Raw genomic sequence first — 25,345 nt, forward strand, 5'->3', positions numbered from 1 at the left:
AAAATTAAGATGATGCATAATTTTCAATTCACATTAAAATAATTCTATGAATTTTTTTTTTTTTGCACTTTTAATAGTTCTTAACAATCAGTGAACAAAGTTGACCACTGAATACTCTTAATGCCATTGATAACAATCATTGACTAAATCCATCATTCAAATTTGATGGTGATATCTTGGTAGCCAAATCACTGGTTTAGTAATATTCAAGAGTTCTAACAAATGAAGCCACATATTTCATCAACTGACTAAAGTAAATGAGAATAATAAGAAAATAATTTCATATGGATGTATAAACACAAAGTATAAACAGAGTATTGCATAGTACTATGTTGATGTTTTTTTTATATTTTCAATATAGCACCCAAAGCAAATTGAGTAGACAATTAAGAATTCTTATAGGTAAAGACTATTGATAAGTACTGAAATCAACCAAGGTTGTAAGCTTTATTTTATGTTAATAACATTGGAAATGATTAGAAACAGTGATATATTGACAGTAATTTTTGTTCCACTTTTAGCTTTTGCACAATTGGCCAAGAAAAATTGGCCTGAAGATACAACATAAAGCTACAAACCAGTGATTAAAACCTTTAAATTTATTGCATTACAATTGAAATTGAAAATTACCTCAAATTTTTGGGTGTCAATTTGAAATTATGGAAGAACTTCCAAGATATTGTTTTGGTTCATTCGCTGGTGGCAAAATATTAACAAACTGTGAAAGAAAGAATTATCTAAATTTTGTTGTTGTTGTGTTATTTAAATACAAGTTGTTTTTTATGCCATATGTAAAAACAGTTTTACTTTTTTTCATTTATTGTTAATCTTTTCATAATTAAAGCAATGCAAACTAGTTTAATTTTGATCCTATATACTTAATATATAATAATTTTGCTTTAAGTTTTATGACACAGCACAATTGAAATAAGACTCATTTTCTTTACCTACTGTGTGAGAAAACTTTATTAAGGTTACAAAAAATATTTAATAAGAGCCAATATAAGAAACATAAGATAGTTGTGTATCATGATTGATTTGTCTTCAGATTCATATTTAGCATTACTTTTTGTCATACCTTGCAGTTATTATTGTTCAAAAGAAATTAATATGCAAGTTATTTTAAGAAAACTTGTTAATTTGAAGGAGAATTTGTCCTTGATTTCAAATATTATCTTGAATGCACTATATGTATTCCAGATAAAGCTGAACATACAACATAGGATTTATTAAACCTAGACCACATTTTGCTTTCTTGCTGTCATTATGACTCTCAATGACAGCATCATTTTAAACATGTTCTGTCCCAAGATTGGTTTATAATGTTAGCCAGTGTTATTGGTGATGGTGACACTGTCCATCTTGGTGATGTTTTTACTTTTTCAAAGGCCATTAATCTTTTTAATGCCATTTAAGTTTTCTAATTTATACATTATACCTTTTTTAATGTTATTTCCTTTTAAGAATCAAAGTCCATCTAGTTCAGTTTGAAATTAGAAAATGGCCGTAATATTAAATAGCTCGAAACCAGGACTGGAAAGGCCAACTTCAGGTGACTGATGGTGGTTTTTATACTTACCTGCTAGTCTTCCTGGGAAGTTATGATAATAACAGTTATGCTACAGAAAGTCCTTTACAACTTGTGTTACTGTAGTTTTTCTCTTAACATTGTCAGCTAGATGTAAACATTGGTTTTATGCTTTTTTGTTTTTAACTTTGTTTTGTTTCACTTTAATTTCCTTTTATGAATTTTACTAAATTTACTTTAATTTTAACTTTTTACCAGATGTGTTTGGCACAAATAGCCTAGCTGCTTTGTGCCATAAAACACTAAATCAACCAACCAATCAATTAAACCCAGGTTAGTATTGGAGTAAGATTTCTTAAGAATAACTGTAGAATTGATTTCACCAGTTTTTGTATTATAACTTATAAAGTAATGTTTAAAAGTAATGTCTTTTTTGTTTCTTCCCTAAGTGTAATGTATACATCTTTATTATGCTAACCACTAATTATTTTCATTTCTGTACTACCCACAGTTTATACCATGGTATTCTTTTTTTGAAGTACTTGTTTTTATGGTACAATTAACTTTAAATTTAGTTTTTGTTGTATCTTTTGGAATTGTCATTGATTCAAGGTACAATATGTATGTTTTCCTAATTGATTAGTTGTTTACCTTTGTTCTATTCCTTATTACAAGTAACAATGATATTAAGTAGAGTTTAGTAGTTAGTGGAATTTGCTAATCAGTCACTCTCATGAGAGTGACAAAAAAATAAGCTTTTAACAATAGAAATCAGGTTTTGATCACCACTGTAGGCACAGCACAGGTAACTCATTGTGTAGCTTTTTGCAGTGAATATGTATCATGCAACATTTTTATTACTTGGATGGTTAAAACAATTAAAAATATCAGTAATCAGGAAATGTAAGTTCAAGTACTTAAGCTGAACAAGTATGAATTGATGAAAGATAACGATGAAATAACATAATGACAATATTAAAATTACTAGATTGTTGGAATACTCAGAAACACTAATTTTAATTATTGGATAGTTTAAACAGTTGAAATAAGCAAAATAATTATTTTTAGTTTAAAGTATTATTTTGATTAATCAAGTATTTTATGCTACACTAATTTTGGTTGATGCTAATAATTAAATAATTTTATTACTCTCTTCTAATAATAAATATTGCAGATGTACAACTCAAGTTTATTTTTAATTTGAATATTTATAACTGTAATACATTTTCTGTGTTTCAATTTTTATTGTTTCTGCAGGATCAACTTCTAGAAATCTCATTGTTTGAAAGTGCCAAGAAAATACCAGAGTTTTTGAATGTGGAACACTACAAGTAATTTCCATTCTTATATTGTATGTTAGATAAATGTACTCTTTTTATATCTGTATTTTATTATTTGATATTATTAGGAATGGCTAGTGCCAATAGACATCAATTAGCTTTGTGCAAAATCAAGCACATTTCCCACCACCAAAAGGGATCTAATTTATTGTAGTAACGTAAAATATGGAGAAATTTTGGGAATGTAACGTACACAAAACTTTTAACTTTTACAGATCAGTGTTAGCATATTACTATATCTACATTTGCATTCATGGAAATTAGTAACTCATAAATCCCATCATATCTGAAACACAGATACATTGAATATCAAATATGATAACCATTGAACATCTTTGAAAGTAAGTTTGATTTTAATTTTATAAATTTATTATTTATAGTCAAAGAAAAACCATGTCATAGTTATACATTTTACTGTGATACAATACATTGCTGGGTTTCATGTCATTTTCTAGCCCACTTTGTTATAATTCTGGAACTAAATCATGTATGTTATTAAAACTAACATAAATAGGTAATACATCTTTTTAATGTATTTTATTTATAAGTGTTGTGTGTACACTCCTTTTAGAAATTATGCACAGCTGTTTCAAAAAACCGTCTTCCAAATCTCAATGCTCATGCTATGAAAAAGTCTAATGTGAGAATCCATTTGGTTTAAGTTCTTATAATATTTAAATTTAGAAACTGGTATTCCATATATTAAGGAGAAATTGTTTTATTGTAAAGCAGTGAACAATAAAAAATGAAGCTATTGAAGTTTTGTAAACTACACTAATAAAATTCACATGGTTTAATAAATTGCTTTCATCATTTTGCATCTCGCATATGAATACAGTGTACATACAAATTGAATTCATATATAAATATATTTGTATATTACAATTATGTAGAGTAAGTGTGATGTCAGTGCTCTGTTAATTTTTTTGTAGTGGTTTATGGATTTATTACTTTCCATACTTGTTTTGATTATATAAGTTACCCACTTATTTATAGTGGTTAGATAAATACCTATTAAATATTTGGTTATAGCAAGGTTTTTTGTTGTTTGGTTTACTCAGATCTTTGCTTATTTTCCACTTTTTAAAAAATACTAGTATGATTTGTATTAAACCCAAATTTTACTTTACCTAAGTCTTGGTATCTCTGGTGCATATTTTAAAAACCATTAATAGTGCTATGAAGATTTGATGTTTGTCTTGTAAAGAAGAACACACTTGCCTCTTGCTTTTTAAAACTGATTGAAAATTGCATGTATAAAAAAGAATTAATAATGGCTGTTTAATATAAATCTCAAAATTGTTTTTTAGCAAGCCTTCTTTTCTTATTTATATTTCATGAAGTAAACAGTATTATAGTTGTTTACTAGGCAATACAACTTAGGTGTTTTTTTCTGCTTAGTATCATTTGTAATATCAAATAATGGTAAAGCTCCAGGGAATTGTAATCAAGCACAAAAAACAGAACACAATCACTACATAAGTTCAGCTGAGTAAAATACACTTTACAAAAAGTGAATCCTAACCAGGAATATTCTGAAAATTGACAAAAAGAAAATACTCTTCTTGATTATGGAAATAGAGAAGTTATAGTGCTCAATTTGATTTTCATAATTGAATATCACTTTGAAAAGAGCTAAAAAATTTTTATGAGAATCATTGTTAATATTTGCTCAATACTTAACTTAGTTTCAAGTAAAAAATAAAACTAAATATAAAAATAGTTCTCAACTTTACATTCTCACATTGCTTAAATTGCATTAAGAGTCTTCAATTCATTTAAAAAAATAACACAACTAGGAAAATAAAAGCATTGACTTAGTCTCATCAGTGTAGTAATATAAAAGACTGCTTACTGTAGATATTATTTATTAGTTTATTTTGTGAAAAAAAATTATTATTGTTTAATTTTTTATTATAAGACAGTTAAAAGCAGATGATTATTGGAAGTTGTGTTTGTAATTCATTGATGCCAAGAATAGGATGAACAGACATTAAGTAATAAACATATAAATAGTGTGAGATGAGTGGGAAAAGTTCAATGTGAAGTTAACTGTCATTGAAGTGATAGACCTAACAATCAAGATAGGCCTAACATTTGATATGTTACAGAAAAACTAACAGATTTAACAGAGATAATCAGTATAATTTATTCTATTAAAGCAAGTTCTAAAGTAATTGAGCCAGTCTGAGTGCACTTTGACAAAAGAAACAGACAATATCTGAAGTACACTGACCAGATAATCACTGGAAGAGTACTATATGAATGTGGTTGCTCATGCAACTATTGTAAGTGAATTATAAATAGAAGACTAGTGTGATAGAAATAAAAAGGTAGTTCGGCTTCTCAACTGAATTTATGAAGCAATTGAAGAGGCATAAGTGGACGTTTGACATGAAGGAGAGAACTATCTCTACATTATTGTGAAAACAAGTAGAGCAAGTACTGTTTGTTAGTTTTTAAATTTATCACCAACAAATCTCAGACACCTGCTATAGAAGAATCTTAAGCCCAAGAACAATTTATTTTATTTATATTTTTGGTTGTAATAGCACCCGGGAAAGCCATGGGAGTTTTCTCATCTTAGAAGCAAAATTCAAAATGCCAAAGTTAAAAGAAGTTGCCCATTAGGGAAAGTCAAAACAAGGGTGGGGAGGTAGGTGTTTAAACCCACAATGTCTCATCTCCTACTGCTTTTTTTGCTGTTTGCAGACAGGTGCTGGAAAGCAGTTACCTTTAAAGTGAAATTTTAAAAGTAGAAACAGAACCACCTAAAATTTGTACAGTATAGAATATGTATTGTTAGCATTCACCACTTCACCTTTGTTTTGATTTTCCATGATGGTCAATTTGTTTAACATGCTGTACTTCTGCATTTATAATAGCTATAACTTTAAATCAACAGATCTATAGACAAATGTTGGATATTCCAATGAATGGTAATTTCTCTTCAAATTTGTATCTTCTAGGATTTTTTTTAATAGTTTAACTCACAGTTAACTCTACATTTTGGTACATTGGTTTAATTTCAGTAAATTACTTAAACTTTGTCCCAAATATAATTTCTTGTAAGGAGTAAGGAACTGACAATAGGAAAAAGCAATATCAATGATTTTATGCTAATTATATAGACATGGACATTTATTTTGTAAAAGGCAGAGTTCAGTTGATCACTTTTGATAAAACAAGGAAATTTAATAGGTTGTGTACTCCCCATAATGAATATATTGTTAAAAGGAATTATTATATCACAACTGAAAAGGGTTTTAATAGTGTGCAGTAACAGTAACTCTTTTTATGAATAGTGTTTCTTTATCCTTAAATAAACTAAAGAACAATGGATGTAGATATATAAATAAAAAATTCTATTTTGTACCAGATATAAATTTATTTTAAACAGTAAACTTTCAGTTATGGAAAGCTCCTTACTTAGAGATTGTTAGTTTATCAAGGGTGACCTTGAACAATTAACTCAGTTTAAAAACAGTTTTTTATTCAGGAAAATGGGACTGGAAAGACCAACTTCAAGTAGCTAGGCCTATATCAGCTTTCCCATGTTATACCTGAATAAAACTTCAACAATTTATAAATAAGTTTTCTAACTTTAATTCATTTTTTAAGATCTTTATAACAGTGGTGGTTATAAATGTAGAAATTGTGGGTGGTTTTGTTTTTACTTTTAACACTTAAATGACTTTAAGGGTAATTGCCTTCCCACATCTGGTTGTAAATAGTGAAAGGCAGTAGGAAGTGTGATGTTGCAGGTTTAAGCACTCATCTCTGAACCCTTGTTTTCATTTTTTGTGATGGTCAGCTTCCTTAACTTTGGCATTTTGGATTTTGCTTGATAGATGGAGTATCCCCACAAGTTTTATCCATTATGACAAGATGACTAATCAGGAACAGAAATAAATGTATTAGTTGATTATACTATACAACAAAATTTTTACTTTTTTTTGTTCCTGGACAGAAAGTGTTATTTCCCAATTGCTTATGACTAAAGTAAATGGAAAAGACCTATTTTTCTCTTCAAACTTTGCTTTTGTGGCCTGGGAGTGTGTAATGAAAACATGAAGAAAGACTATATTTGGGGGCTGATATGCGAAAGTGATTTACATTACAGTTGCAATTCTCGAAAAACTACTTACTTTTAAACATTTTTGTATAAATACATATAAATCTTGATTAATATGTTGTTTTATTCAGACCTCTATGTAAATGAAAATGTGCAAATTTGCCTGTTTTCACATAGAAAATAGATTAATTTCTAAATTTCATTATCCAGGTCACAAAAGCAAAGTTTGAAGAGAATAATGGCCATTTTCTGTACTTTTACAACATAAGCAATTAAGAAATAACACATACCATTCAGGAACAAACTTTCTGTTACATAGTGTTATAAACTCTTTGTTGCTTAATAATGTTGAGCTTAATTGCTTCTTAACAATAACTGTAATTGATTATTACTGAATTATTTATTTATATATTTATTTTACTACTACCCAAAAAAACAATCACGCATGAGGAAGTGTAACTCTTTAAAGTCTGGTATATCAGTTTAATGTTTCTGTTGTATAGTTTGTGTTTATTGCAGTGTAACAAAAGTACTGAATTGAATTGTTTGTAACCTGAGGTAAATTTTCTTAAGATTTATGTAGATTATGCAAAGTGAAATACTTTGTTTGCAGCTATCAAATTTTGAAGAAATTTCATTGTGAATTTTTAAAATGAATTTTGAGCTTAATTGCTTCTTAACAATAACTGTAATTGATTATTACTGAATTATTTATTTATATATTTATTTTACTACTACCCAAAAAAACAATCACGCATGAGGAAGTGTAACTCTTTAAAGTCTGGTATATCAGTTTAATGTTTCTGTTGTATAGTTTGTGTTTATTGCAGTGTAACAAAAGTACTGAATTGAATTGTTTGTAACCTGAGGTAAATTTTCTTAAGATTTATGTAGATTATGCAAAGTGAAATACTTTGTTTGCAGCTATCAAATTTTGAAGAAATTTCATTGTGAATTTTTAAAATAAACTATTAAAAATGACCATCTCCCAGTTTGCATTTATTTTCAGTAAATTCTGTTAGTTCCATAGTTTAAAGGACAGATATGCTTTTATTCATATCTTGGCTTCTCAGTTTGGATTCTTGTACATGGTGAGTTTCTGTTCTGTTCTTTCAGTTTACCTCCTCTTGGATCTAAACATTCGCCCACGAGTTTGCTGTGCATGGTGACCAGTGAAGGGGTGGAGAGGATCCTGGTGGTTGAGAGGTCCAACCCTAACACACCACTTGGGCCTTGAATACCTTTGAATTCCTTCAGATGGGCAGCCTTGGGGTGGGCCCATTTGGATCAATCAGCTGGTCCACTCTTGGATAGGGTCAACTAATTACCAGTGCTGGATGTTCTCAGCAAATGTTGTGGACATTGTATCTGATGCTGGTGTTTGGGTATAGTGCTCACAAAACCCTGGCATTGCTGCAGTGTCCTTGTTTGACATAGTAGTATGTCTCCTCGTAGGGCTCAATGGTGGTTGGGATCAGTGGACACAGAAATTTCCCTTTTTCTATTATGGATCCTCCAAAGAAAAACTTAAATAAAATAGTGAAAAAACAGTCCATAGGAAAATGACCACATTTTAAAGATTTTGAGCAGCAATTATCAACATCTATAACACCTGTTGTACCTCATTTTCTTATTCTACATTCTCTTTCAGACAAACCTTTAGGGCAAATGTCTCCCTTTTTCATTCAGAAGGGACTAGAGCAACTTGCTGGCTCACCAGAGTCAGTAAAGAAGCTACGATCTGGTGACATATTGGTGGAAACTTCCACATCTCAACACAGTGAACTCCTCTTGCATTCAAAGCCTACTGAGTTTGCACCTCATGCTACTTTGAATTCATCATGAGGAGTTATTGTTGAAAGAGATTTGAAGAACATCCCCGAGTCAGAGATTCTCGCTGGTCTTGCCACTCTTGAAGTTTCTGCAGTGAGGTGTATCTCCACTCGCAAAGATGGAATTACTGTGCCGACCAATATCCTCATTCTGACATTTACATCAACACGTCCACCTGCCACCATCAAGGTAAGTTATCTTACTTGCAGAGTACGGCCACACGTTCCAAACCCTCTCCGATGTTTCCAGTGTCAGTGGGTCAGTCACTCAAAGATGTCATGTTGTGGTTCCTTGATGTGTGCTCATTGCTGTGGCAAGGACCATGATGCCTATGAGTATGAAACGGACCCTCATTGCATTAATTGCTCCACCTTTTTAGCAATCAAGACTCAGGTAGAGAGATCACCTCTTTCCTTTTGAGCTGATTGACTCTATGACTATAATCGTCCCTTTACACTGGTGGAACTCAAACTGGCCCTTCATTGGTCTGGCAATACATCAGTTAGACCTGATGATGTACACTGTGAAATGCTGCACCATCTGTCTCCTGCTTCTCTTGCTATTCTTCTTATTGTTTTTAACCAGATCTTGCAGGAGAATGTTTTTCCTAAGGCTGTTGTTCTACCTTTCTTTAATCCTGGGAAGGATCCCAAGATTCCTTCAAACTACTGTCCAGTTGCTTTGGTTCCTTGAATCAAACAACCTCCTCCTGCCCACCCAGTGTGAATTCCGATGATAGCGCTTCACCGTGGACCACCTGATTCGACTTAACATCAATCAGAGAAGCCTTTCTCAAATGACAACATCTTGTATCAATATTCTTTGACATTGAGAAGGCTTATGATACAACATGGAGGTATGGCATTTTGTGAGACCTCCATTTTTATGGTTACGTGGCCATTTGCCCATTTTTATAAAAAAAATTTTAATGGACAGTAAATTCTTTTCTACAGGAACTTGGAATCCCTCATGGTTGTGTTTTGAGTGTCACATTTTTCAGTATAAAAATTAATGTTATCACTGAACAACAACTTCTCACTGTTGCGAACAGGCTCTATGTTGACAACTTTCACGTCTCATGTCGGTCATTGAACATGAGGTATATTGAGCAGCAGCTACAGACTGCCCTCAATCATTTACTGGAGTGGACCACTGCAAATCGCTTTAACTTCTCTCTCTCTAAAACTACTTACATGTACTTTTGCCACCAACAGGGTATTCATTCTGATCCTGAACTCCATATCAGTGCAGTTGTGCTGCCTGTGGTCCCTGAGACAAAGTTCTTGGGGCTTATCTTTGACTGTAAGCTGACCTTTATACCACATGCCAAGCAGCTACGGGACAAATGTACAAGAGCACTGAACATCTTTCGTGTCCTCTCTTCCACCACTTGGGAGCACGTCAATGTTGTATGCTAAAGATATATCATTCTCTTATTCGTTTGAAACTCAACTATGGATCACTGATCTATGGCTCTGCCAGACCCTCGGCCTTTAAAATACTGGATCCCATTCATCATCAAGGACTTTGGCTCTGCACTTGGGCTTTCCAAACTTCCCCAGTTCAGAGCTTATACATAGTCTCATGAACCTTCTTTGCACCTCTGCCATTTGCAACTGTCTTTACTATACGCTTCAAAATTTCATTCCTTACCAGAGCATCCCTCCTGGGGTTGTGTTTTCCTTCCTTGGTGGGCCATACTTTTTCAGAACAGATGATCTGCCATTGCTTGTCTTGGCCTTCTATCCAGGTGCAGTTGGATGAATTGGGTCTGTCTTTGGATAACATTGCTGTATTCACTGGTCAGCCCATCCCACCATGGCTTCTTACAGTCCCCAAATGTGACCTATCTCTAAGTTATTCTGAGAAAAGCAGATACTCCCGATTGGAAATACTATCTGCTATTTGTTGAACATCTTTCAAACCATCCTTCCTATTTTTCAGATGGTTTGAAATCAGGTGACTGTGTGGGCTCTGCTATGGTTTGTTGTGGTTCGGTGGTTGCGCACAGAATCCCCTCTACAGCTTCTGTGTTCACTGCTGAACTGTATACCATTTCTCTTGTCCTGGATCACATAGAAGCTAAGCAGTACTCAAACTGCTCTATTTATACTGACTCATTTAGTTCTCTACTGGCCCTGGAATTGCTTCACGTTAGTTCACACCCTATTCTCGCTGACGTTCAAAACCAACTAGCTCATTTCTCTTTAACATATACTTCTAATCAGTTTTTCTGGATACCAGGCCACATTGGTATTCACAGGAACAAGCTCACTGACACCACAGCTACATCTATTTATTCTGCCACTATCACAGCTGTGCCAGTTCCATGTGTGGACTATGGTCCTGTATTCAAGGATTAGCTCTATGCCACCTGGCAGTTGACTTGGAGTGAGCAACGCAAATACAAGCTTTTCCAAATAAAACCCTGTATTGGACTTTGGCCGTCTTTCTTCTGTAAGGATCGGAAAGAGGAAGTTGTTCTAACTAGACTATGCATTGGTCACAGTTTTTTAACTCATTGTTTTCTTTTGTCTGGAACTGATGCACTAGTGTATAGTCTGTGTAACACTCAGGTGACAATAAGCCACATTTTACTTTCTTGCTGTCATTACAACTCTCAATGACAGCACCATTTTAAACATGTTCTGTCTCATAGTTTGTCCATTACATTAGCCAGTGTTATTGATGATGGTGATACTGTCCACCATGGTAATGTTTTAGTTTTTTCAAAGGTCATTAATCTTTTTAATGCTGTTCAAGTTTTTAATTTATACATTATACCTTTTTTAATGTTATTTCCTTTTAAGAATCAAAGTCCATCTAGTTCAGTTTGAAATTAGAAAATGGCCGTAATGTTAAATAACTCGAAACCAGGACAGGAAAGGCCAACTTCAGGTGACTGATGGTGGTTTTTATACTTACCTGCTAGTCTTCCTGCAGGTAAGCATAACAATTATGCTACAGAAAGTCCTTTACAACTTGTGTTACTGTAGTTTTTCTCTTAACATTGTCAGCTAGATGTAAACATTGGTTTTATGCTATTTTTGTTTTTAACTTTGTTTTGTTTCACTTTAATTTCCTTTTATGAATTTTACTAAATTTACTTTAATTTTAACTTTTTACCAGATGCTTGGCAAAGATAGCCTAGCTGCTTTATGCCATAAAACACTAAGACAACCTACCAACCAACCAGCTCTTTCTAATAGTTATAAATACATGCATGAAATAAGTACATGTAGGCTTGTAAATCTCAAGGCTAAGTATGGAAGGTGGAAGTCTCACCTATCAGGAGTTGGCAAAATTTATATCTTGTTTCAGCTGGATTCAGCTGAAGAATTTTGCAACAAGGTTAGGGGCACACATTTTCTGTGCATGTCACCTGATTTTGTTACATTCAAAATTCAGTTAAGAAATTTTACAACCAATATATGTCATAAAATTTACATTAGAATTCAAAATTTATGTTATCTGAATTTTAATTCCTTTATCTCAAAAAGAAATCATGCAGAAAAAATTGGTAAACTTTGGTATGTGCTAACCTTTCATGCACAGATAGAATTAAGTTTATTACCTCATTTACACAGTCTTTCACATTCATTAGGGCACATTTAGAGAAAAAAGGAATTCTTGGAACTTTTGGCAGATGCCACACTCACTTTCTACATATATAGTTGCAATATCTCAGCCAATTATACTTGGTTGTGTTACATCTTTATCACTAATAGTTCTTTTAAGATTGGCAAGAAGAATTTAATAGAGAATTTTTCAAACTTGTTGCTGCTTTTGTTTTCACTAGCACTTTAGCATTGTTTTTCACATAAATATCTAAATAACAGACAAATTAATTGCTTTTGTGTTTTTATTTTATACTTTAATTAATTACATATTATTTATGTTTTAAAATGTATATTAAAAAGGTGTAATATCTTTTTAAATATAAGCCAAGCTGCCTTGGTTCATCAGGCTTAGTCCCAGTATTGTGATGAAGGCTATAGTGTCTCTACATATGATGTCCTAATGTTGCCCAAGAATGTCTGTTGATGTATGTTGTGATAAGTAATGATGCTAAAGAACAAGAAAGGAAAATAAAACATCAAAAACAAACTATATGTAAAAAAGTAAATCTTACAATTTAGAATGTAACAAGAAACAGTAAAAAAGATTTTCACATTATTCAACAAAAAATTAAAGGTGTTTACATTTTTCCTATTTTTAATGTGAAACATTTCATTGCACCATGCATTGATGATAATACTCAAAATATTCAGAGTCTGAGCACAAATACCTACAATAAAAAAATATAGTTCAAATACTTAATTAAAATAATCATTACTTTTATACAAAATACCTGTAATCATTAACAAAATCCTAATTTGTGTGAATATTAAGAAAACTCAGAGTTGTTACGAGTATTATTGAACAGTGTATTTTTCTCTGTATGAAAAGTAGCCAAGTGTGTTCAACCCTGTTCCCATGTGTGTGGTTAGGGTGTGCAGAAAAGGTATTTTTTGCATAGACATACATCTTTATAGTTCTTTTGTTCAAACAAGAGATTATGAAAGCTCAGATTTATGACTGCTTGTGCATTAGGTGAAAAAAAACAACTGAAGTTAAGTAATTTTTAAAGATTTCTTTTGGTATGAGGGAATTAAAACTTAGATAAAATAAAACTTTGAATTATAGCATACATTATAATGTTAATTTATCATCAATGTACATTATAATGTTAATTTATCATCATCACACATTATAATGTTAATTTATCATCAACATACATTATAGTGTTAATTTATCATCAACATACATTATAATGTTAATTTATCATCAATGTACATTATAATGTTAATTTATCATCATCACACATTATAATGTTAATTTATCATCAACATACATTATAGTGTTAATTTATCATTAACATATATTCATAGTAAAGTTGTTTAATTAAATTTGGAAAGCAACCCAGTGACTTGTTCTACAAGGAGCTTAGAGAGGTACATGTGTATAAAGTGGTAACACTTCCACTTGAGCTGGATCAAATTGACTGAGTTCATAACCATTTTGTACTTATTACAGCTTCAAACTATACATTTTGACACAACATATTTATTTGTCTTTGCAAAATTTGATTGACTTTCAATAAACATTACAAGACTTTTGTATGCAAAAAAATTAGATTTTTTTAACAAAGTATTTAAAATAAAGATTTGATTGTGAATATCTCAGTCAGTTTTGTTTACAAATCCAAATACAACATGATTTTTATGGTAGGATTAAAAATAAAGTAAAGATTTGATTGTGAATATCTCAGTCAGTTTTGTTTACAAATCCAAATACAACATGATTTTTATGGTAAGATTAAAAATATTTTATTCCTCTTAAGATATCATAAAACATCATATTTCTGTAATATTTATATTTTATCTGTTATTTTCTCTACCTTAACTCTAGATGGACTTGACTGACTTGACCCAATTAAAAAAAACAATTTTAATTACCCCTTTTTTCATAATGATTTTAAATCGTAACGTGAAATTACATTTGTTTATCCCATATAGCTTTGAACCTGTAAAAGTACATGTAATATTTTTATACTAACTTAATTGTTTCATTGCCCTTTTCCCACCATAACATTTGTAAATCAATAAGCAAATGTGGGGCTCATCCTATTAAAGTATATAATGTGTAGGCTACCTGAAAGTGTATCTTGTGAAAGAGTTTCTAATTTTTACATTTTAGTTGCTTTTGTAATAATAAATGAAGAGTATATGTGAAAATCCAGAAATAAATTACTTACCTGGATCTTGCTTGTTTGTTTTACTCTCAGTGACACTTAACCTTACTTCCTTTTTACTAGTGTTACTACTGTACCACATATCTTTTTTTTAAAAATAGATAATGCACCAAACGACACAGCAGAATAACATGCAAAGAGTAAAAATTGTCCACAATAAATCACAGTTTTTCTAGTTTTATAACTGTGTGACAAGAGCTGTTAGAAATTCTGTTAAGCTTGCTGATGTGTTTCTTGTGGGAATAAAGTTTGAACTGGAAACAAAAATAATATAATTCAATACGCCATTTGATGAATTAAAATCTCAGTGTTTTATAGCTTATAAATAATATAGTATTAAATGTTGGAGAGATCTGTTTGCATTTTCTAAAAGGGAGGATGTTGTTTTTTACATAAATATCTAAACTTGGGTGTTGCAAGTAGGACTTGATTTTGTGTTTTTGTATCTCTTACCCAATGAGATTAAAGGCTATAAAAATTGTGCTTGGTCTGTGTGGTTTTAAAATTTGTATTATGTTGAGAAAAAATCACAAACCCTTATGTTTTTATGAGAAGTAAACTGTTATCAACTGAAACTGAGGTTGGCAGTTTTTTTAAAAAATTAAACAAACACTTTTGGTATGGCATTGTGTATAAGTTTAGGTATTCAACTTACAATTTTAGGGTCACAGGTTTGAATCCCAATTGCACCGAACATTCTCACCCCTTTCAGCCATGGGCAATCTCCCTGTTATTGATAAGAGTAGCCCAAGATTTGGAGGTGGATGATGAAGGCTAGCTGCCTTCTCTCTAGTCTTTTACTGCAGATAGTCAGGGTCAGATAGCCCTCATACAACTTTGTGAAAAGTTCAAACCAAACCAGAAAAAAAAAATTATTGAAATAAATATAAAATTGAAATTTTTTGTTTTGTATAAGTGTTTGAGAGAAGAAGTTAAATTTCTTAACTGTTTGTTTTTTCATTCTTTAGTAAAAGTTATATGCCAACAAAGTGATAACCCAAAAAAATCACCAAATATTATGATGTAAAGAATTCAACTAAAACAAGCTGATTACTATATTTATTTTTAAAATTGTCAAGGAGATTTTGGGTGTATTTTTGTTTGGCATATGTATCTAAAATAAGCAATTTTATGACCAAAAAAGAAAGCATAATTACTTTTTTCTTTAGCTCATCTGGTTTGTGGGACCCATTCAACTGGTTTGCTAGTCTTTGTAGTGAAGAATTTCCTCTATCAGATGATTTTCAACCGAAGAGTTCTGCAGAATTAGATCGTGATAGTAATGTCCATCCAAAATGTCGACCTTCAGATCCAAGAGAATGTATCAAAGAAGAGAGAAATAACATAATTCTGTGTCCTCAGCGTAGAAGTTTTCGAACAGGCTGTCACGTTAGCCAACAGTCATCTTTAGCCAGAAGAGCTGGCAGTTCTGCAGATTCTCGTGAGCCAGAAAGGTTTTTCGTTTCATTTATATATATTAAATAACCTTGTCTAATAAGGGTTTTTTTTCAGATAGGGTCTTTTTTATGTTTTTTCTACATATAACTAAGAGAACAAATGATATTTTGAATTCTTGGTCTGTAAATACAGTAAAACTTGTCTAAGGCTGAATCACACAGGACCAAGTAAAATTTCTGGCTTAAGCAGGGTTTCTGGCTTAGACATAGTGAACATGCATTTCCTTAATCATGTATAATTTTTGAGCAGAATGTCATGCTTGCTTCACTGAAGGAAAGTAAGACATTTGTGAGTAAAGTTATTATACTATTTATGCAATATTTATTAGAATAAGAACAAAAATAGACATCCAAAATATACACGAGTACACAAAATCTTATTCAAATTTATTTGAAGAAAGTGTCCAATTTTAACTGTTTTGTTTTTTAATGGGCTTTCTATTGTGGTTGAAAGAGAATGTCAATTCTACATCCTGTTCATGAACTTCATTTTCCCTCTTCATTTTTGCATACAATTTGATAATGTTAATATAACTTTATCCTTGCGATGAAGTTGGAATTTCTATTTCCTTACTATCTTTTCCATTTTGTTCATCTTCTGAATCTCTCACACTGTTACCATCTTGCAATTCTGCCATAGATTTTAAGTTAATTTCATCATTTTCTGTTAAAATATTCTTGTCAACGTTCATAAAACTTTCCACATTCACAGAAGCATCTGCATTAATCGTTTCAATCATAATTTGGATTTCACTTGAATCATCATGACAAACAATTTCTCCACAATCTCTGCCATTATCATGAATAAATCTACAATTTTGAAAGCACTTGATTATGCATTCATCTTTTATGCATTTGCTTGAATGACTTAAAAATGCAATTGCATCTAACTTGTCAATTTTCATGGTCATTTCAGATGCTTTCTTACAGTCATCCATGTTTGCAATAATATGCTGAAGCATCAGTTTTATATACTGTATAATTGCATTATCTAGTGGCTGTAGAACTGATGTTGTACATGGAGGTAGAAAGACTAAATGAATATTTGAAAGTTGAACTTTTGGGTGGCAAGTTCCATTATCTAGGAAAAGTAGAGTATTTCTATTTTTTGTTCCTTTCTTTTGTTTAATTTGTTCAAAAATTCCTTGAATATAGTACTTGTCATCCATGCTTTATTATTCACTTTCCATTCCACAGGAAGTTGATTCTTCCTTAAATATTTGAAACAGTGCAGAATTTCACTTTTACATATTACCCATGGTAAATTTTCCCTAAATTTTAAAATTAGGGGAGATAGGAATTTATTTTTTTGTGAGAATTATATAAAGAGTAGGATTTTGCACTTAAAAGACACATATATTTCTTGAAATCATTAATCTAATTTAACGGCAAAAATAATGATGGCAGAAAAAAGAACAATATACTTAACCAATACTTACTGTAACAAACTGTCAGAGAATTTATTAATATTTAAACAAGTTATAAATTAAACAAGAAATTAATATTTAATCAAAAACATTTCTTCTACTTTACTCAGGTTCTAATCCTACTTTTTGATAGATGAGGGAGGTCAAAGATAATTTTCTGTCTGTGTCATGCAGGTTTTGCCATATAGATGGCCTTTTATAAGAGAAATCTTAATGCTGCAAAATTTTGGTATTTCTGGCTTGTACACTTATACAGGTTTCTGCCCTGTGCAGTTTGCAGCTCAGATAGGTTTTACTGTATAATTCTTCATGTGTAAAAACAAATTACTAACTTGGTATTTTATATTCACATAGATTACTGAACCATGCTTTTATCACTTTATTATTTGTAAATGAGAAACTAAGAGATTAAGATGTATCCAGCACTTTATGTCAAAAATAAGTTACAAATTTCATGTATCATATTCTTGAAGAAAACTATTGAACCATATTTTTGTCAAAGAAGAATTTCAGTTCTTTAGAACATTGTTTTGAAATACCAACAAATTAGACAGTTGTCCATGAGCAGATGGCTTGACTCATTTGCTTTTGAGATAATTTCGAAATTTAATAAAAGTGTATTAACGTGTGTAACTACAACTACTGTCAGAATGTACTTTTTAATTAAAAAACATTGTATAAGGTTAATTTCAAAAGGAAATATTTACAATCTTATTCTTAAGTTTTTCCCTTTGTTATTTTAACTTCAAAATCTGAACATTGTACATTACCATATTTGAAATACAATCTCTAGCCAAACTAAACTACTCTAACTTGTTTAACATGCTTCTTTATAACTGATAAAGAAATTTTTAAATTACAAGGTTCCAATGTTTTTTGTTTAAATTAAGAGCATAGGTACATTAATAAAACATTCTGATTGTGTAATCTGTTGGTAAAGAAGTTTGTATTGTAGCAGGGTTATTCCATGTCAAATCATCCAGGGGCTACAGGTGACCCCCCACAGAATGTCTTGAAAAATTTGCATGTGCTCATCTACCCACATAATGAAACACTGCCAAAGATTAGATCAACATCTCTAATAGTTTCTGATTTACAGCCCTGTAAAATTTAATTAATGCTTTGTTATTTTTGGCAAATTCATTTTTGGGCAACTTTGGCTGCTCAAAGCTGCAACAGTAATGGTGGTAGAAGGCTGAAATTTGTTACACTGACTGAAATAATCTCACAGAATTCAATAATGGTCTCAAACCAAGTTTATCTCTCTTAGGATTTGCATAGTGAGGCAGTAAAATCACCTGAAAACCCAAAATTGTAAAAAACATTGGTTTATGTAATAAGCCATACCTCTAAGACTTAATATGATACAAAGCTGAATTTTGTTTTCTAATTTCCTATAACATATCAGTTGATAAATCAGCAACTGTTGTAATTAAAAGTCTATTAGATCTCCTGCAAAAAATTAAAATTTAGTTGCATGCAACTTTTTATGATTTAGCTAAAAGTAGCCCTTCTTCAGGCCACAGTTTGACCATGTCACCAGTTATTCAGCCTTTTCAGATTTTTATCATATATTCTAACATCTCTGAATATGATCTACACAAAATCAGGATGGTGTTCAACCTACTTTTTGAGTTATAATTCTTTAAAGTATCCTCTGACCATACATTTTTTTATTCAAACAAAAATTCAGTTCAGGTGTGTTACTGTATGCAAATATATCCATACAATTGTGAAAAATACCTGTCAGAATTTTATTAATCCTACTGAAATATTCTAACCAGCCTTTCACAATGTTAAATAATGAAGTTCTATGAAACAAGAAAGAATTAATTCATTTCTGAACAAGTTTATTGGCATAACTAGTTAGATCACATGGCAATGCAAATATATTGTGTATGCATTACAGTTATACAAATGGCTGAGTTTAAGATTCATAATATAATAAATACAAAGGTAAATCAGACACAAAAAGCGCAGTTTCACAACAGGGGATAACTTAGAAAGATTTTGGTCACACCAAACTGCAATAATCGTGACAATGAAATGTTTCAAAAACTACTTTGGTAATAAATTAGCTTTAACATCAAATAAACATTGCTTTGTTCAGAGAGCTTAATAAATATCTGAAGTTTGAGTTTGATTATGTTGAGATCACTTTGAATTAGAACATAGTGGCAAGCACAACTGTCTTGCATGGTAGGTGCACTTCCAATATGTTGGAAAGGAATCCAGCTTTCATCTTCACAGGACCTTGCAGGCCATGAGAACAGTTCGTTTCTTGATGTCTTATAAATGACACCAACACATCGGAATCTGTTCATCTGATCTATCTTTTATGTTTCCCACATACCATTCATGATCGTATACACATGCCACATATTTCCCTGGCTGATAATTGTCATTGCTATCTATAGACCCTATTTGAGCTGCTGCAGCATCACTTTCACTGCTACTACCAACAGTTACAACTGTGTACACATCATCATCTGATAGGCTTCTCATATACAATTTGTTGGTAGAATGGAGAATAAAGCTATGATGTGATCAAACTTTGCACAATTCTGCAGGACTGATTCCTGATTGACAAGAAAGAACTGAGTGCCCTGAATGTGGTCCTTTGCCCAATGGTACATATCAGAGACACTTAAAATTTGATAATTTATTATTTTTCACAACCTTGATTTTTTGAAGATCATGTTCAGAGATGTAAGAATATATGGTAAAGGCTGATTAGAATATTTCAATGGGATTTATCAATTATTTTAAAATGGTATGGATATATTTGCATACAGTAACACACCTGAATTGAAGTTTTGTTTTTTCAAGTAAACAACATATGGCCAGAGGATACTTTAAAAAATTATAACTCAAAAAGTAGGTTGAACACCATTCTGATTTTTTTGTAGATCATATTCAGAGATGTTAGAATATACGATAAAAATCTGAAAAGGCTGAATAACTGGTGACATGGTCAAACTGTGGCCTGAAGTTGGGCTATTTTTAGCTAAATTATAAAAAGTTGCATGCAACTAAATTTTTTTACAGGAGATCTAATAGACTTTTAATTACAACAATTGCTGATTTATCGACTGATATGTTATAGGAACTTAGAAAACAAAATTCAGTTTTGTATCATATTAAGTCTTAGAGGTATGGCTTGTTACATAAACCAATGTTTTTTTTTATGATTTTGGGTTTTCAGGTGATTTTACTGCCTCACTATGCAAATTCTAAGACAGATAAGCTTGGTTTGAGACCATTATTGAATTCTGGGAGATTATTTCAGTCAGTGTAGCAAATTTCAGCCTTCTACCACCATTACTGTTGCAGCTTTAAGCAGCTAAAGTTGCCTGAATATGAATTCACCAAAAATAACAAAATATTAATGAAATTCTACAGGGCTGTAAATCAGAAACTATTAGAGATGTTGATATAATCTTTGGCAGTTTTTTATTATGTGGGTAGATGAGCACATGTGAATTTTTTCAAGGCATTCTGAGGGGTCACCTGGAAAATTTTCCAAAATCTGGATGATTTGACATGGAATGACCCAGCATTTAACAAACCTATTTGAATTATAGTTGTATTTGTACATTCTATTTTAGTGACTTAAGCATTATTTTGTATTTAACATGCATTTAGGAAGGTAAATTAATATTACTATTGACAAAAAATGTAGAGAAAAATTCTCAGTTTCAGTAACAATCAGTTCTCTTGTCCAAAGTTGCTCGCAGGCACTTGTGTAATGTTTTCAACATGGATTATAGCATAAATAAAACTTAAAATTAAAATTAAATTGTATATAAAACAAGTAAGTGCAATAAATTGATTAATGTAAGATCCAATTTTGAAATAATGTTAATTACTGAAACAAGAAAGAAAATAGAATTTTATTTCATAGTTTTCAAAATTTCAATGTCATTCTACATTGAAGATTTAGTTATAGTTAGTGTTAGGTACAAATAACAGCATGCGAAGCACAAACTTTTACCCAGGAGAACTTTTGATGTTCATTTAGGACGTTGTAGAAGTTATGCAAATTAGAAATAAAAATTCAGATGAAAAAGAAATATTTTTTGTAAAGAGAATCAACTTGCATTCAGAACTTGTCAAACTGACTCAGTAGATTTGCAAAATCTTTATTAGAAATAATTTGGTAAATGTTTTTTTCTCTATACAGAATACTTGTAATATTAATTAAAAGCTCATTATTTTTTTTATTAAGATATATACATTGTTATCTAAAGCTTTGTGAAAACATCGATAGATTCACTGGACAAAAACTATCCAGATAGGATTAGTTTTTAAATTACTGTTGATTTATGCAATCCCTTACATTAAGAGTTTTATCTCTGATCAAATGATATTGGAATAAGTCATTATGATTATTTATTATAGTACTATTTCATTGAGTAGAAATCTGCCTTAATAGGTTTTCGACATTAGGAAGGTTTTAAATGTTTAACTTTCTGTTATTCAACTTTTTTGCAGATAGGATTGAACTTTGAAAAATCTAAATTAGCAAACTGAATGTTCTTAATGTGATAATGTTACAGGACTTCACAATTTTGTAATTCCCCACCACACACACCTTATTTGATTCCAAGAGGGACTATTGTGTTTAAAGAGCTATATGAGTTAGTGACAAAAATGTTGAATGCAATTATCACATATTGGCAATGCATATTCATCGTGATCTGATGCACATAGTTCATATAAAACTCATTGTACTGTTGAAATATAGATTACATTATGATCCATATGTATTTCACAGAATATAATTTACTAACTGATAAAATATACAACTGTTCTGTTTGTTTCTAACCTATTACAAACAGTCTCTTGTGTTTAACTGTTCTTTGTGTGAAAAATGATGCTTGGTCCAAATCTTGGACCAAAGATCTTTCCTTGCTAAGAGATACTACTTTGGTCAAGCAACTTGCATGGAGGTAGTATCTTGGTTTGAAGAAGTTATCAAAACTAGTTTTTAAAATCAATATAAAAGTCTGCAACAACTTGTATGCAGTCTTCTTTATTGTATAGCTACCGCCTGTAATTTGTAATTGCAATAAATTTTGATATTTGATTTTTGACTTTTAGTATTAATTAGATTCAGCAACAAATAAAATAAGATTTTTTGTACTTTTTTTGTCTTCAACATTGAGGCCTTCTAGTTTATTTATGATTGAGTACATGTTGTACATGATCAACTATAGATTCTTTATTAGTACACATATATAATGTATTTTGAATTTCGAACATTTCAGTAATGAAAGTATGGTATATTAGGTTCATCAGCAGTAAGGCATAGTAAACCAGAAAAATGCTAAAACTGCTTTTCCCAGTTATTTCTATTGCTAAACAATCAACATTTTCTTAATCTATAAAAATCACTTATAGGAACAATTGCAAAAGAAAAAAAACAATTTCTTACAAAGTTGTATTGTGTAAATAATATGAGGGCTGTTAAAAAAATACGCGGACTGACGTCATAAAACAAAATGTACTTTATTTAGAAGTTACAGGTCTGGGACCCCTTCAAAGTACTCCCCTCCCCAACGCACACACTTATCCCAACGGTGTTTCTACTTGTTGAAACAGTCCTGGTACACTTCTTTTGTAATGTCCTCCATCTCCTTCGTCGCATTTGCCTTAATCTCGGGAATCGTCTCAAATCTTCTTCCTTTCAAGGGTCTTTTGAGTTTGGGGAACAAGAAAAAATTGCAAGGAGCAAGGTCAGGTGAGTAGAGGGGGTGGGGAAGAACAGTGATCGAGTGTTTGGCCAAAAACTCACGAGTTCTGAGGCACAAATTTCGCAGCAACGCATTGCATCTTCAATTTTTCGGTCAAAATCTCATAACAAGAACCAACTGATATTCCACACTCTTCAGCAAGCTCCCTGACAGTCAGACGTCGATTTGCCTGCACCAGGGTGTTGATTTTGTCAACGTGTGGGTCGTCAGTTGACGTGGAAGGACGTCCAGGACGCTCGTCATCTTCAATGGACTGTCGATTATCCTTAAAACGTTCATGCCACTTGAAACATGCCGTACGCTTCATAGCAACATCACCGTAAGCCGTGTTAAGCATAGCAAAAGCTTCAGTTGCAGATTTTCCAAGTTTAGCACAAAATTTCACAGCAAGTCGTTGCTCCTTCAGGTCATTCATTCTGAAATCCGCCAAACGAAAAAAATCGCACTTCACTTAAAACCGCGTAGCTGATACACAAATGAAGATATCTGCAATCGGGAAATGGCGTCGTAATCAGCTGATCTGTGCGAACCTAGCAACACCAAGCGGATTCCCCTGAAACCAACTGGAGCCGCGCAATTCAAACAGTCCGCGTATTTTTTTAACAGACCTAGTAATAAAGAGTTGAGGACTCAAGTATGTTAGTTGTTAAAATGTGCATTTTCAACAAAAAGTTTCAAGAAGGTATCATTATCAGCAATTGAAGTATTGTCTGTAAATTTACTTTGTGCATTCAGCATATAAGTTGTAACACTAGTGTACTTAAGTAAGCTTACCGACCAGTAAAGATCATTTATGAAAAGTATGTACGGAAACAGGTATTGTAAGGGAAAATGCTCTTTCTTTATGAGGTAAAGTATTTAATGGTCTGGTATTTGTTTGACACTTAATTATCTTGGGTAAATGGTGTAACAATATCTCATTCATAACATTTTTATAGGAGTCTTTTAAGGAAACTGGGTGTCTGTGATGCTATGGTATCTAGCTACAACCTATAGAAAAATTGTGCTATTTTATTATATTTAAGTGCAAGTGCAAAAAAATTGACACTAAGAAAAACTTGATAATTCTTAATTTCTGAATAAAATTAAAAATTCAGACTTTATGCAGAAATAAATCTGTTAACAAATAACTACATTATTTAATAATACATACATACCACCTAGCCTTAACAAAAATTCATAATAAAAAAGTTTGAAAGTGCTATATATAACCAGAAGTGCTGAGCTCTTCCATAGATGAAATATTTTTTTTTGTCTTGGTAAACAACTTTAACCCTTTCGCAACAGGTGGATTTTAATCACCACCCTTACAATATGAATGAAAGTTAGTGTAAGCCACTTATTATAAAATTCTCATTGCTCAAACAAACCAGAATTTTTTGTAGACTTGAATTTTATTTGGTTTCAGAGCTATTAAATAGAAAGTTAGACCCCTCTTGTCACACACATCTTTCTCTTTCCCTTACTCTTAATAGTATATTATGTATAACCAATAGAAAGCCAAAGTTTACATCCATCAAATCATGTATTATATTGCATTATTTTCTGAACATAGAATTGTGATATTCTCTGTTAGTACAAGCTTCACTCCCATAGGAAAGATGACTATGTTGGATGAATTTGTAATGGCCCTTGTCGCATAGTTAGAAAGCCAAAAAATTGTGATAGCAGAAATATTTTGTTTTTTGCATGTTATCCTTTTATGTTTTTAGGTGTATGATTTACTTTAAAAAAAAATTTGTACATTTCTACTATTTGTATAAAAACAAGTAAAACTGTCATTGGAAATCAACAGCAAAATAAAAGAAGACCCAGATAAGTACTTTATTTTTTGTTTTTTGTGTTTATTCTTTATTTATTAATACAAAAGTAACTAAGATGTAGGCTAGTTAAAGTTAGATCAGCGAAATTGTATTAATAGAAATATATTGTGAGGCAAGCACATGAGTAAATTGAACTCAGATTAACTCATGGGGAGTTAATGTAATTTGAGCTCCATGTTCTCCAAGCAATTTACAACTTACAGTAAGTTGTTTGAAGGGAAATAAAACAATAATTTAAGCATTAATAGATGTATATAATTATGAGTTGAAAGCTACTTAGGATAAATGAATATAGTTTTATGTTACAATTTT

General features: G+C 31.4%; 1 protein-coding gene across 9 annotated transcripts in view; it reads left to right on the forward strand.

The window, feature by feature from the left end:
- Positions 1–25,345, forward strand: part of LOC143241028 (uncharacterized) — an 82,433-nt gene that overhangs the window by 13,023 nt on the left and 44,065 nt on the right. For 7 of the 9 annotated variants that reach the window (XR_013022146.1, XM_076484443.1, XM_076484445.1 and 4 more), the window contains 2 exons: positions 2,786–2,859; positions 15,740–16,024. Coding sequence is in view for 5 of the 9 variants with exons in the window: in XM_076484443.1 (XP_076340558.1) it covers positions 2,786–2,859; positions 15,740–16,024 (359 nt within the window). In the remaining 4 variants the exon portion in view is untranslated. Of the gene's footprint in view, positions 1–2,785; positions 2,860–15,739; positions 16,025–20,913; positions 22,407–25,345 lie in introns of those variants that run through there. The other 2 variants (XM_076484449.1, XM_076484450.1) reach the window with 2 other exon arrangements.

This window comes from Tachypleus tridentatus, chromosome 13 (genome assembly GCF_004210375.1).
Source record: "Tachypleus tridentatus isolate NWPU-2018 chromosome 13, ASM421037v1, whole genome shotgun sequence".
NCBI lineage: Eukaryota > Metazoa > Arthropoda > Merostomata > Xiphosura > Limulidae > Tachypleus > Tachypleus tridentatus.